General features: G+C 40.6%; 1 protein-coding gene across 1 annotated transcript; it reads left to right on the top strand.

The window, feature by feature from the left end:
• Nucleotides 1–718: 718 nt before the first annotated feature.
• On the top strand, nt 719–13626 carry LOC149279326 (U11/U12 small nuclear ribonucleoprotein 25 kDa protein-like). Its single transcript, XM_089501327.1, has 5 exons — nt 719–760; nt 8857–8947; nt 9042–9147; nt 13218–13292; nt 13569–13626. Exons 1-5 carry the CDS (start codon nt 719–721, stop codon nt 13624–13626), a joined length of 372 nt encoding a protein of 123 aa, XP_089357453.1.
• Nucleotides 13627–15621: the final 1995 nt, after the last annotated feature.

The following is a 15621-nucleotide window of genomic DNA, read 5'->3' on the forward strand; positions in this document are numbered from 1 at the left end:
AGTTGTGGTTATTTATGAAGTTGATACTAAGTTATTGGTTGTGTGTTTATATGGTAAATTTGTTATAAGCTAAATAAAAGACCACGGCCTTTGTTCATCCAAAGAAATTGTATCTGTGTTTTATTTATTATCTGGTTACATTGTAATACACCATACAACCACATGAAGAGGAACACTTAAAGTGACAGTCTGTCCCAGAACGTCAAAAAAAGCATGCATGTTAAAGTACCCTGTAAGTACTTTAGTAAGCATTATTGTCTTTTAGAAGTGGCACCTCAACATCTCTTCCGTGGTCTTTAGTTTATCTAATATTAGGTTGTGCCCGTGTTATATTCATAGCCAGTCAGATCCAACACCAAGATTGTGAAAACGAGGGCACTGCGTGGCAGCTTCTTAAATCTGTATATGTTTTGAGGGTGTATGTGTGTGTAATTATATTTATATATATATATATATATATATATATCTCTGTGTGTGGGTACTGGTGAATAGTATAAAAATGATGGTGAAAATTGTTTATTGATGTGAAATACCCCTACTATGAAGGGGTTAAAATGCATACCATCACTTTCTTTCTGCAGATAATATGGATATATTGATGGAATCAGAGCAGGATAATGACACCACAAGCTGTAATCCTGCACACAAATTAAAACAAGAAGATTTAGAGGAAGTACCACATGCGGAAGTTGTGGATATATTTCAGGAAGGCCTGGCCATGTTGGTTCAGGACCCTTTGCTGTGTGACTTACCTATTCAGGTAAGAGGGTGGTAAATAAAAAAAAAATAAAAAATAAACACATTACCTTATTTGTGTAAGTTGTTGGGTTTTTTCTTTTCATTTAATTCTCTGGGTTTGGAAATACCCTATATAGGGGTTTTTGTGGAAGTTACAGAGCACTAAGCTGTTGCTTGTGATTTTTACTAGGCTCGTGACTTGGTTTCAGTGGTTCACCGGTTTATGAAAGAACAGAAAATTACGTATTAACAAAAATCTAAAACTGTATTTGCGCGAATATAAGAATCCGAGGTCTGACTATAAAACTAAGATCCAGTGGCATGTAGGGGGTATAAGGTATATCTAGGTGGCAGAGTGGCATAGAGTTGGGTATAAGGCTTATCTGGGAGGCAGAGTGGCAAGCCCGGGGTCAGATGTCCATAACTGGCGAGCAGGTTGGCACATAAAAGGAAATTGGTGTACATGTGAATTAGGGCTGCAACTAACTATTATTTTCATAATCGATTAGTTGGCCTATTAATTTTTTTTGATTAAGCGCGTAAAAAAAAAAAATATGCAAATTCGTTTATTTAAAATAAAAACGTATAATTTACATTAAGATGTGCCATTAACACTTTTATCTCTTTATCACAATGGTATTTCACTATTTGCCGCCTTATTTTACTGACATAATAATTAAAGCTATATTTTAACAAGAACCCCCAAAATACCAAAAAAAGCTTTACTAGTAAATATTAATTCATGTAAACTATTTTTTCATATTTAATAAAAAATGCCTCTTATATTTTCTTTTATTTGCCAACCTGCCCCCCCGTTATGCACATCTCACCCCCAGCATGCCTCTCTGCCCCAGAAATGCCTTATACCCCTATACGCCACTCTGCCCCATATATGCCACTGTGCCCCAATATGCCTTATACCCCCTTTATGCCACTGTGCCCCCTGATATGCCTTATAGCCCCTTTATGCCACTGTACCTCCCTGATATGTCTTATGCCCCCCCCTGATATAAGAAAAACTGACATCGCTAAAATAGGTATAAAAATATATGCTTTAATAAATATAGACAAAAAAAATAGATAATACACAATACAATATAAATATATGGACAATATAAACAATAAATCAAATATTAGAGCAATTAAAAAATAAAAAAACACAAATTAAAGAATGCACATAATTAATAGATCCCGAAAAAATTCTACCTGCCCCACCAGGGGTTACTATATCAACAGAAGAAACACTGGGCAAATGATCGTAAAAATAAAGATAATACTCCAGGCTTAGCTTACCCAGTGGTGCTTATTTGTCCAGTTTTTCTTCTGTTGATATATTAACCCCTGGTGGGGCAGGTGGAAGTGAAGTAGCGGAGGTTGCGCACATTGCGCACTAAAATCCAAATCCCCTGCAGCGCAGCAGGGGACCTGGATCCTCCTATCTGGCAGCTGCTGGACGTGGTGTGATGCGCACAGACAACCTCCGCTGCTGCCGGCACTTTGTCATAGAAGCCCGGTGCTCCACCATAGAAACCCCAGCTGAAGTACCGGCCAGCAGCAGCGGAGATTGTCTACTCACATTGAGCATACATTCACTGGCTGCCAGAGAGGAGCATCCCCCGCAGCGCTGCAGGAGACCTGGATCCTCTGGCAGCTGGTGAGGTCTGACAACCTCCACTGCTGCCCAACACGTCTGCCGGGGCTTCTGTAACGGAGCACCGGTGTGACGTGACCTTCCGGTGCTCAGTCATAGCGGATGTTCCAGGTAGCAGCGGAGGTTGTGCGCATTGCACATACGTCCACTTGCTGCCAGAGAGGAGGATCCGAATCTTAGTCAGAGCTCTATTTGAGGTCGGATTATAAAACGACCTGGAATATAAAATGAGGGGTATTTTTCAGAGCATCGATTGGATTACCTTCCAGTGCTCGGTCATAGAAGCCCCGACGGAAGTCCCGGGTAGCAGCGGAGGTTGTGTGCGAGCGTTGCGCAGAAGTCCGCTCACTTCCCCCCACTTGACACCAGGGAGTCTGGGGATGCATCAGTAAGTCGGGGGGAAAATAGGGGGGTATAAGGCATATCAGGGGGCAGTTTGGCAAATAGGGGTATAAGGCATATCTGGGGGGGCAGAGTGGTAAATACGGGGTATTAGGCATATCTGGGGGGCAGACTAACAAATAGCGGGTATAAGCCAAATCAGGGGGGCAGAGTGGAATATATGGGGTATAAGGCATATCTCTGGGGGCAGAGTGGCATATAGGGGGGTATAAGGCATATCTGGGGGAAGAGTAGCAAGCCATTGGGCAGATGTGCAGGGGGGGCAGGTTGGCAAATAAAACAATATAAAAACAAGAAATGCATTTTTCTCAATCATAGTCTTTACTAAATATGAAAATAACTTTTTTCTATAGGGTAGTCTTATATTCAGGCTTCATTTTTTTCTAAATTAATCCTATTTCGGGAGGTCGTCTTATAATCAAGCAAATACAGTATTTGCACAGCATGTAAGCATTGTACATGGCAACCTAGGTCAGATATGTGACCTTTTTGTACCACATTTTGATCTTCCGCAGTACAAGGTACAGCTTTATATATTTATCAGCTAGATCAAACATTTCCAAATATACTCAAATGTGCATTGGGGGTTGTTTACTTGTCCATGACCAGTTCAACTTATATTGTTGAAAGGACATAAACATTTTATTGGTGTACCTAGCTGCTAGTACAGGGATATCCAAGTTTTGTTCTGCAGTGAGCCACTTCATCATGTATATGTGCATGGGCCGCACTCATTTTTTACTGAGAGAAAATATGGCCTTTAATAAGCGGGTAAAACAGCTTCAGCTTTCCTGGAAATGACCACTTACACAGCGCTCACCCCTAATATTAATAGCCCATTAAGCCCTAGACAAACCACCCCAAGGTTCTAAAGCCTTCTTTAAGCATGCTATCTATGATTGTGAAGAACTTAAACTCCATACACAAGGACTGGTTTTGTGGGAGAAAGCTAGAATGTGCATAAAACAGAAATCAGAGGCAAACTTGTTAGTCTCGCTTCCCACCTAAAGAAACAGACACTCATAGTTAAGTTCTACGTGCTTCAACAAAAGAGACTTGAAGGATATTATAATTCAATAATTTAAGAGAATAAAAACTCAGCTAACAGATCTACACTACACATGCTGCTGCACCTGAAACAAAAATATTTTTCCAAGGACAATAAAGTTGACACTCAGACAAAAAATTACATCCCAAAGACCACAACTAATCAGGGATGAAGGAGACAAAGCAGTTACTAAGCTGTCACAGATGGTGGAGATCTTCGCAAAATATTGTGCCAAGCTCTACTATGTCAGTTCTAGGGCTGAAACAACTAATCGATAAAATCGATAATAAACGATAATAAAAATCGTTGAGAACGATTTTCATTATCGATTAGTCTAATCGATTTTTATCGATTTATAAAAAGTTTATTTTCAGAGCAAATGCTCTGAAAAACTCCTTAATTTATGTAATCCGACCTCAAACAGAGATCGGATTATAACACTAGAATCCAGATCCCCCGCAATTCTGCAGGGGATCTGGATTCCCCTCACTGTCAGCCGGTGGGTGTCCGTGCGATGCGCACAGACAACTCCCGCCTCTCCCCTCCACTATCGCTCCTACGATGCAGTGGCAGCATCAAGTGATGTGTGATTCCAATTCCGATGTAAGGGCACTTGTGATTACCATACCTAAACTGGGTAAACCCAACAACAGGTGTCCTAACTTTCGTCCCATATCACTACTTAACACGCATATCAAATATTACAAAATCTTGGACAATAGGGTAATCCTACCCTCTTTGCTACACCAAAATTAAGTGGGCATTCATGGAGGGCAGGCAACCAACAGACAACACTCATTCATAACATTATATTGGGAGGCTTTTTCTTTGATACAGAAAAGGTCTTTGATATGCTTCATTGGATCTTTCTTATAACAGTCCAAATTTAAATTCCCAAGTTTTATGATCCAAACTATTATGGCTTTATGTAGATATCCCTCTGCCTGTGTGAGCATGATGGGATTCCTCTGTAAGCCTATCCCTATCACGAATGGCCCATGTCAAGAGTGCTCCCTACCTCTGTTGATACACCTTTAGTACTGGAGCCCTTAGTTGCAAAAATCAGGGCAGATCCTGAGTCTCAAACTTCCCTTTGAAAGAGAGGTCTGAAGTCACTGTAGGCCTGTATGCAGATAACACACTAGCTTCATCACCAACCCAGAGACCTCCCTCCTTACACTCCTTTAACTATTACACCACTACTACCTAGTGGTTCTTAGGGTGAGTTTAGGAACACAAGTGAAGGGTGGTCTTTCACCTTTGTTCCTAAATGCACCCTAACAACCAAAATAAGTAGGTGAAATGTTTTGATTACAAATAGATGTTATTAAAAATACATACATTTTATATAGAAGTACTAGGTTAATCTTTACTGCCCCCAGGATTTAGATTCCCCTTAAGTTGCCCCCTTTATCTCTAACTGCACCTTAAGTTAACGTTATTAAATTAATTAAATTAACCCTCAGTCCTCCTCATTAACCCTAAACACCCCATTAACCACAACTGCCCCTAAATTAACCCTAAAGACCCCATTAACCACAGCTGCCCCTAAATGAACCCTAAACACTTTCAGGGCAATTGGGAACTTCTCCAATAAGGTGTATTATTCTTACCATATTTGCTCGATTATAAGACCACCCTAATTATAAGATGACCCCCCAAAATCTGAATATTAAGTTAGGAAAAAAAGAAAAAGCCTGAATATAAGACAACCCTATAGGAAAAAAGTTTTACTAGTAAATGTTAATTCATGTAAACTATTTTTAAAAAGCTATTATTTTTTCAACCTGCCCCCCCGTTATGCACATCTGCCCCCAGGCTTGCCACTCGGCCCCAGAAATGCCTTTTACCCCCTATATGCCACTGTGCCCCATGATATGCCTTTTGACCCCCTATGTTCCACTCTGCCTCCAGAAATGGCTTATAGCCCTATATGCCACTCTGGCATTTAGGGGGTTAAAAGGCATATTATGGGGCAGAGTGGCAAATAGGGAAGTATAAGGCATTTCAGGAGGCAGAGTGGCGTATGGACGCGGACAACCCCCGTTGTTAACCGCACCTCCTTCCGGCTGCATATGTGCTTAATTATAATACGAACCCCCCCCAAAACTTTTTTTTTAAAATATTAATTTAGGAAAAAAAGCCTGAATATAAGACTACCCTAAAAATCCCCCCTGCCGCGTTGCCTTGGGGGTCTACTATTGCAAACAGACTGCCAAGATGGAGTAAATTAAACTTTGGGACTGGCAGGGGGTCCAAAAACAGACATGGGCCCATCACATAAAAATACATGAAAATCATAGGCATGTCAGGTATTTCTAATCTCAGGACAAATATGTGAATGTATTTTGGGGCAGTTTTCTTTAGTTGAGCTAGTTTTCTATAAATTACGTTTAGCAAAACTGGGGAAAATTATTTTTTTTTTGCATAATTTCATCCATTTGTCCATGTTAATAAGAGTAAACAAAGGGTTAATTCTCTAAAGATGGTTTCAAAAGAAAGCCCTGTTTGTCTTTAAAAAAAAAAAAATAATATATAATATGTGGGGATTCATTCAAAAAACAAGTGTGCAATTCTGTTTGAATGCACACATAGCTAAAGTAGCAAAATGGCTCTTATCCCAGACAAACATTTAAGAAAATAAACCATTGTCCTTAAGGGGTTAAAGCAGGCCCAATCAGTCATAGAAGCCAACAACTTAGAAGGGTGGCGAGGGCAGGGCCGGCCCAAGACAAAACGCTGCCTGGGGCGAAGTTTAAAATGCCGCCCCCTCCCCCCCATTATCTACCCTTCCTCTCCCTCCGTCCCTGCTGCCCCCCATTATCTACCCTACCCCCCCTAAAAGGTAACTTTTAGCAGTCCGGCGGCGAGTCTCCCTGTTCGGTCTCGGTGCCAATCCACAAACATACCAATCCACACATACACCAATCCACACATATACCAATCCACTCTCACTGAATGCTTTCCTACCTTTCCTCTTTTCTCCTTACAGCTCCTTTTCCTTCTCTTCGGTCCTCTTCTTCAGTTCTTCTTCCGTCTTCTTCCGGGTCAGAGGGCACGGACAGTGGTGAGCGCGGCTTCAGTGTTGTGCGCCGGGATCTGACAACAAACCCCGGCGCACAGCAGCTGTTGCCGCGCGGATCACAAGGGAGCGGTATCAGAGGTCTTTAACAGACCTCCGGCTCCCTTGAGTGATTTTAAGTCGGGTTCAAGGGAGATCCTTGAACCGGATTAAAATCACTCAAGGGAGCCGGCGGTCTGTCCGTCTCTGGAGGGGTGCCGGGTGCCCCCCTGATGAGCGGCACCCAATGCGGACCGCCCCCCCACTAGGTACGCTGCTGGCGGCAGCGGTACGCTACGGTGGTGGCGTGCCCCCTGGAGTGTGGTCGCACAGGTCGCACACCCCAAAGGCCGGCCCTGGTTACACACTTCCATAGTTAACATAGGCTGAAAAAAGACATGCATCCATCTAGGGCTGCAACTAACGATTATTTTCAGGCGCTGCACGGGACCTGGATCCTCTGCGGCAGCCGGTAGGAGTCTGTGCGATGCGCGCAGACAGCCGCTTCTCCCCTCCGCTTCCGGTGGCAGAGAGGATCCAGGTCTCCTGCAGCTTTGCGGGGGGTCTGGATTCTACTGTTATAATCCGATCTCTATTTGAGATCGGATTATAGAAGGACGGGAGTTTTTCAGAGCGTTTGCTCTGAAAAACATAATTTTATAAATCGATAAAAATCGATTATGAAAATCGTTGAAAACGATTTTCATAATCGATTATTATATTTTAGTTGTGGCAGCCCTACATCAATCAAGTTCAGCCTTTCTTATATCTGTTAATTACTGTTGATCCAAAAGAAGTCAAAAAAATATCCAATTTGTGGCTCTTTCCAATTTTGCAACAAACTAGAGGGAAAAATCCTTCTAGACCCCACAATGGCAGTCCTTGGATCATAAAGCTGTTTCCCTGTAATTTAAAAATTATATCCCTGAATATTATGTATTCATCCGGTTGCTGTTTAAACGTCTTTACAGACTCTGATAAAACTACCTTTGCAGGCAGAGAATTTCACATCCTTATTGTCCTTACTGTAAAAACCATTTCCTTTGTGTTAGACTAAATCTCCTTTCTTCCAATCTAAACACGTGACTGTGTGTCCTATAAATAGTCCTGTTCACGAACAGGTTTCCAGACAATGGTTTGTATTGGCCCCAAATATATTTATAAAATGCTATCATATCCCCTCTGAGGTGCCGTTTTTCTAAACTAAATTAGTTAGCCTTTCTTCATAACTAATGTGTTCCATTCCTTTTATTAATTTTGCAGCCTGCCTCTGCACCCAATAGGTGCCCATAATTGCACAGCGTATTCAAGGTGTGATCTTACCATTGATTTATACAGAGGCAAAATTATATTTTTATCCCACGAATTGATGCCCCTTTTTATACACGACAATACCTTACTGACATTGCACATTGTTGCCTAGGTTCTTGTCTATAACCATTCCCAAATCCTTCTCATTTATTGTTTTCCCTAATTCACTACCATTTAGGGTGTAAGTTGCTTATGCATTCCTTCCCCCGAAGTGCATAACTTTGCATTTCTGTGCCCCAGTCTATCTAAATCCCTCTGCATCAAAGTAATATCCTGCTCACATTGTATTACTTTACAGAGTTTAGTGTCACCTGAAAACACGGAAACATGACTTTCAACGCCAAGATCATTTATAAATATGTTGAATAAATGTGATCCCAGAACAGAACCCTTAGGGACTTACCACTTTTGACATGACAGTGTAGTAGTCTTTGTTGTCAACTTCTATAAATAAAGATTTGTAAGAAGTACACTATGTATTCCTGGGGAGATGAAAAGCCATCATACACACAAGTGATGAAAAGCCGATCGAAGAACGATTTTAAATTGGAATGTTTGGCATGTGCATGTTTGAAATATATATTGCTGTTTGCATGCTTTAATGTAATTTTTAATGTAATTGTTTTTTTCCTTCACAATTTCCAGGTTACATTAGAAGAAGTACATTCACAGATTGCACTTGAATTTGGACAGGCAATGACTGTTAGGATTTGCAAAGCAGATGGGGAAATGATGCGTGAGAAACTTAAAACACAATATTTCTATTATATAAACATATGCACATGCACACTAAAACTCAACAAATGTATTTTTTATTTTTTTTTGTCCAGCTGTAGTTGTTGTGCAAACAGCAACAGTCCTTGATTTAAAAAGAGCCATCCAGAGATATACTCAGCTAAAGCACCAACGTGAAGGAGGGGTACAGCATATTAGCTGGTAAGATTTTGCTTACTGAAAGTAAAAGTATGTATATATTGATTTCACAAACAACTATATATATATATGAGAGGGCGGATATAAAAGATAGCTCTCTGGCTAAGGACACAGAAAGCCTGTCTGTGGGAGAGCTATTTGAGCAAAGTGAGTAAAGGTTGCTGGACGTATTGTGTTAAGTTGGCAGAGACAAGCTCTCCAGCTGGTAGTGAGGGACATCCCTTGTATAGTAAGCACTGGACAGGCAAGGTATTTCTTTTGTTGCTGTGTTGTTATATTTCTTTTGTCTTTGCAACCTTTGTAATAAACTTGACCCTGTGTCAGATTGCACGAACTTACTGCTGTTTGCCTGGTTTGAATGAAGACGGGCACTTGTCCCTTGACCTCTATCTCACTATATATATATATATATATATATATATATATATATAATATATAAATACACACACACAGTATCTCGAAAGTGAGTACACCCCTCACATTTTTGTAAATATTTTATTATATCTTTTCATGTGACAACACTGAAGAAACACTGCTACAAAGTATAACAGTGTAAATTTGCTGTCACATCAAAATAACTCAGCCATTAATGTCTAAACCTTGGAAACAAAAGTGAGTACACCCCTAAGTGGAAATGTCCAAATTGGACCCAAAGTGTCAATATTTTGTGTGGCCACCATTATTTTCCTGCACTGCCTTAACCCTCTTGGGCATGGAGTTCACCAGAGCTTTACAGGTTATTATTATTATCATTTATTGTTTATATAGCGCCATCAAATTCCTTAGCAGTGTAGAATGGGTAGACAGGACATAAGTAGTATATAACATATAGCCATTTCCCCTCCCCGGTGTCATGTGACTCGTTACTGTTACAAGGTCTCAGGTGTGAACGGGGAGCAGGTGTGTTAAATTTGGTGTTATCGCTCTCTCTCTCTCTCTCATACTGGTCACTGGAAGTTCCACGTGGCACTGCATGGCAAAGAACTCTCTGAGGATCTGAAAAAAAGAATTGTTGCTCTACGTAAAGATGGCCTAGGCTATAAGAAGATTGCCAAAACCCTGAAACTGAGCTGCAGGGCAAGACCATACAGCGGTTTCACAGGACAGGTTCCACTCAGAACAGGCCTCACCATGGTCGACCAAAGAAGTTGAGTGCACGTGCTCAGCGTCATATCCAGAGGTTGTCTTTGGAAAATAGACATATGAGTGCTGCCAGCATTGCTGCAGAGGTTGAAGGGGTGCTGGGTCAGCCTGTCGGTGCTCAGACCATACGCCGCACACTGCATCAAATTGGTCTGCATGGTTGTCCCAGAAGGAAGCCTCTTCTAAAGATGATGCGCAAGAAAGCCTGCAAACAGTTTGCTGAAGACAAGCAGACTTAAGACATGGATTACTGAAACCATGTCCTGTGGTCCTATGAGACCAAGATAAACTTATTTGGTTCAGAAAAAATACACATTCGCCTCCTGTCTTTAATAAAATTTAGATTATGCCTTCACCGAGGCTAAGATAATCTAAAATTTTACCACAAGACAGGAGGCTTCGTAATTTGCAGTTTTAACGCTCAATTAAAGAGGACGCGGCATGTGAAACCGGACGAAAGTAAAAGGTGCGAAAAGTAGATGCTCTGGACCAATCTGCCGATCGTAAGACATCAGTCAAGGAGGCGCCAAGTGAGATAGCACCGGAGGCCGCTGCCCCCCTGACAGAGTGAGCCCCGAACCTAGAATCAATGCCTGCCAGATGTAACAGCCAACTCACCCACCTGGCAATAGTAGGAGAAGAAACAGGTCAGAATTGACGGAAGTGTTAGTGGAGTCTCTGCAGACAACTCCAGAAGGGATGGGAACCAGGGTTGATCCGGCCAAAAAGGGGTGATGAGCATCACAGACACCTGCTGCAGACGAATCACGTCCTTGCTCCCGAGGTCCATGAGGCGTGGATCAAGTCGAAGGAGGGCAGCACGGCGACGTTCCGTGGACACGTTGCCCACTAAGATAACACACCGATGTATCCATTCTCTGGCTAATGGTGCATCCATCGGGGTACCTGACATAACCGCTTTGTCAGCCATGAGAAATAGTTGTGTCAGAGGACCTGTAATGTCCAACAATTTGTCTTGGGCCCCTTTTAATCCACGTTCTGCCCCTTTCTTAGGGTCCCGACCCGTTTTGGCCATATAGGTTGCCATGGTGGGATCGAATTCAGATGTCAGAATTCAGAATTTAGCACCTTGTGTGGAATAATTGGTCTTGGGCATTCCGCCTGAAGCTTATTTCGTACCTCCCTCTCCACAGGCTTCCGAATCCACTTCACAAGGAAATTGGATATGTGCTCCGGGGGCGTCCATTCTGCGGAGCGAGGATGTTGGATTAGTTCCAGGTCAAACCAGGGTTCGCCTGCAGCATCCAGATTCAGAGTCGTGTGAGTCTCCTTGCCACTCATCTACTAGGGCATAGGAGCCAGCAGCCTCGTCATCCTCAGATGAGGAACTATGATTAACCCCACTGAGCTCTGGGGTGGAGCCAACGGGGGTACGTATAGCGCGATGTTTCCCCTTACTGGTGCCAAACACGACTCCTTTACGAGGACGTTTGTGAGCACAGCCTTCAGGATCAGGGGCTGATAGGATAACTTTGTCTCTGCGGCATACCCCGTGGGGAAAACGCCTGAGGAATAGCCGAAGTCTGAGGTTTGGAGGTTAAAGCCTGTTGGAGGGCTGTATCAAATGCCGGTATCGTCTGCCATGATATTTAGTAGTATGTCTGTCTCACAACTGTAAGAGAACAGTTATGGTTGGTGGCACCAGAATTGAAGCAATAAATCATAAATGTGCAGAGCACAATGACAAAACCACAAGGTGGCGGTAGAGGCTGAGGTCAGTTAAGGCTATACTGACTGGCCCAATATGGGGACACGGGCCAAGAATATATGTGTGTAATATATATAAGTATACGTAAGTACTTTAGTGTGGATCACCCTGCTGATTGACAGTATGAAGTGGGGGATGAGCCTTAGCAATTGTAGTATATGTAAATACTTTTGTATGGATCACCCTGCTGATTGACAGTGTGAAGCTGGGGACAAGCCTTCAGCAATTGTAAAATAAAATAGTTTCAACATAATTTTTTTTTTTTTTTATTTTTTTTTAAATAGCCCCACTGGGCATTGAACCAGCAACTGCATCTCTGAGAGACACAGTACTGAACCACTAGACCAGCCGGTGGCATGGTCTGAGTAAAAGCAAATCAGAGTGGCTAAATGGTGAATAAGATGAGAATAAGAAATAATTAAACAATGAACCAAGAGAACTAACTAATGAAGAAAAGTTTATTTATAAGAAGACTGGCAGCCTGGAACAGCTGCAGCAAGGAAGGGGTTAACTGATGGAGCACAAGGGAGAACTCCAGAAGAGAGAACGCACGGAAATAAATAATTAAAGACGCAATGGAAATAAATAATTAAAGATGCGATTGTGGAAATAAATAATTAAAGACAGATAACAAGAGGAGGGAAGAAGCAGAAGAAGACACTGGAACATCAGACGAGGTAAGAACTGAGAGGGAGAGGAGGGAGAGATAAGGCCAAAAAAGAAAGTGAAAGACTAATGGATAAAAGTGAAGAGGAGGAAGGGCCACACGCTAAACAGCGCGATTACGGCCTAAATAGGGAGCCACATAGCTGGCAAGGTAAGCAGCCAAAACCCAGTTGTACGAAAGGGAGACCAGATATATAGGAAAAATATAAGAAAGAAATAAAATAGAGAAAATGGACAAATTAAAGTAATAAAGTGTGAATATATATAACGCAATAATAATGAATAGAATAGAGTAATGTGAAAATTTGACCTGACCTTGCTGGTGGCAGCAGCAAAGAAGAGGAGTGACAGTTGGGACATTATATATGTTATGTTGGTCATTCATTGGCTATATTTCTTTGTTGTTTTGAGTTTTATTTTCTGCTGTTGGTGGTACAGTAAAGAAGGTTTATGCAAATTATGAAGCCTCCTGTCTTGAGGTAAAATTTTGTCTTTGATTAGATAGGTTACTGCTAAATATTTTCATTTGAAACAGGAAATACATATGGAGGACATACAATTTGTCTTTTTCTGGACTGAAGCTGGAGAACGACAACAAAAGTCTTCGAGAGTGAGTACTCTACTGTTAAAATTTGTAGTAAAGTTGGAGAGTGGATTGAACAATAAATATTCACTAAAACACACAAACATGCTTCCAGATATTTTCTGAAGTGTGAAAACAATTTTAAATATTGTAAACTCATATTGTAAACTCATTCTGTGAGTCTAATTGTTATTTCATTATGTGGGTTGTGGACAACTGGTCTAATTTAAATAACTAAACATTTTATAAATGATTGTTTAACAGAATTTTTCATAAAAAATGTAAATATTTCCTGTCTTCTAGATATGGTATTAAAAATAGAGATGAAGTGGTGTTTGTAAAGAAGCTGAAAAATAAATAGTGTTTTGGTAAGTCCTAAAACCCTTCATTTACATAAACTGCTCCCAATGTATGCAGTTGTTTATGGAGAATATCCAGTGGAAGGTCTTGTTACTTAAGGGGTTTCTCTTTTTTGTTTTTCTTACTGATATTACAAGAAGTCTTAATAGTAAGGTGGTATGTGTCATGGTCAGGGCTACTTGCCAAGCCGTGGCGGTGTGGAGGGTGTGGGCATGAAGGGGTTAAAAGCACCAGGCCTCTGGCTCTGGATTTACTAACTTCACCCCTTAACAAGGCATCAGTTATACCAAATTAATCCCCAAATCCTGCCTGTATTCCCCCACCACTCACGATTTTGATACCGGATTTGTGAGATATGCAAATTAAAATATCTATCTCTCTCTATATTTCAACCCACCCCGGGCAAACAACATATATATATATCCTCTAGAAATTAGGAAATAACAATTTGGTGACGTGTTATGCTCTCTTAGGGTTTGTGGCTATCAATACTAGAGCCCAAAGATAGATTTGGATTATGAATATTTTAATAACAAAAAGACAAATGCTACACAGTGCCACAATTACAAAAACCAAAACATACAAAAGAAAAATAAAACAAGCAAACAGTTCTTAAAATCAATGGGGCTTAAAACCCTCACTCACGAGGTTCATCAATAAGCAGGCCTGTGGAAACGCCTTAAGTCCAGGTGGTTTCTTATGATGTTGTTCCAATCAGAGTAAATCATGGAGTTCCCTTTTGACGTCCCTGTATTGCCCCTAAATCAGACTTTTGGAAAGAAAACGCCCCTCTGGCCACATGACCAATTATATGACACATTTTCCAAGGATTGATTCCCATCTTTGATCTGCCAATAAGTTATGCTGGGGTAAAAGTGATGGAAAACCCCTCCAATTAAGCTAGTGGAAAATAACTAATGAATAGTTGTTTTTGATAGTTTTATAAAATTAGATATGTAATTTTTAAAACAAAAAGAAGAAATGTGACATGTTCAATTCAAAAAGTAGCAATTGCTTGGCACAGCTTGTCCATTACAGCATACCCTTCATTTCCTGTTTGTGTTTATTTACACCATCCACTCTCATGTACGGGGGGCTGCATTTTGCAGTTTAATTTTAGAGGAAGATAACATTCACCTTTTTTTTGTTTTTGTAAGGAAAAAGATATGTCTGTAAGACACAGACACCACTATTGCCCGAAATAGACACAGTAGGAAAGATCTCAGGATTGCTCTATTGAGTGGAACTTCAGACACAGAAAAGAAGGCATTACAATATTTATAATTGATTCATACACGGGAACCAAAAGAGAAAACAGGGAAAGGCAGAAGTATGTATGTGTGCTGCTTTCTCCCTTTTTCCCTATCCACAAGAGATAACTTGATGAGCTAATGCAAATTTATAATGTGAATTACCTATAGGTGTTTAATAAAACATACTTTATATATATATATAAAAAAAAACCTGTGTCTTTCTCTCACAGCCCTTCTTTTTATGTATTTTCTCTTCCTGTAAATAGGCATAGTTACGGCTAAAAAGTATTACCATGGTGTATACCAGAGATCATTTGCAGAAAAAACTTTTCTTCTCTGACATTTTGTCATTTACTCTGTTTTTTTTAAATGGCGCAGGAACTGCATGTGATGGCAACATGTTCTTCAAAAAAAAAAAAAAGAGTTGGCAAAGTTTCCGAAAGGGTCTTTTTAGACCCTCTGAGAACTTAAAAAATAATAATAATAATAAAAAAATGTTAACCATCAGTTCCAAAAAATGTTAAACAAAATAAATGTTTTATAATTAACACCAGGTGACTGCGCTAAATTAAATCCAATCAGTAAAAAAGTATCTTATAAATAAATGGATAATACCTAATAGGTGTGTTGAGCAATGTGTGAATCTGACATGAAAAATATAAAAACAGAAACAAAAAATAGTGCAATATGTAGTTATTCAAAAATAATTTTTTAAAGGATCAGTGGACTCTTACATTTGATGG

The sequence above is a fragment of the Sceloporus occidentalis genome, unplaced genomic scaffold (assembly GCF_023333645.1).
Source record: "Sceloporus occidentalis isolate IW3139 unplaced genomic scaffold, rSceOcc1.0.p SCAF_171, whole genome shotgun sequence".
NCBI classification, from domain to species: Eukaryota; Metazoa; Chordata; class Lepidosauria; order Squamata; family Phrynosomatidae; genus Sceloporus; species Sceloporus occidentalis.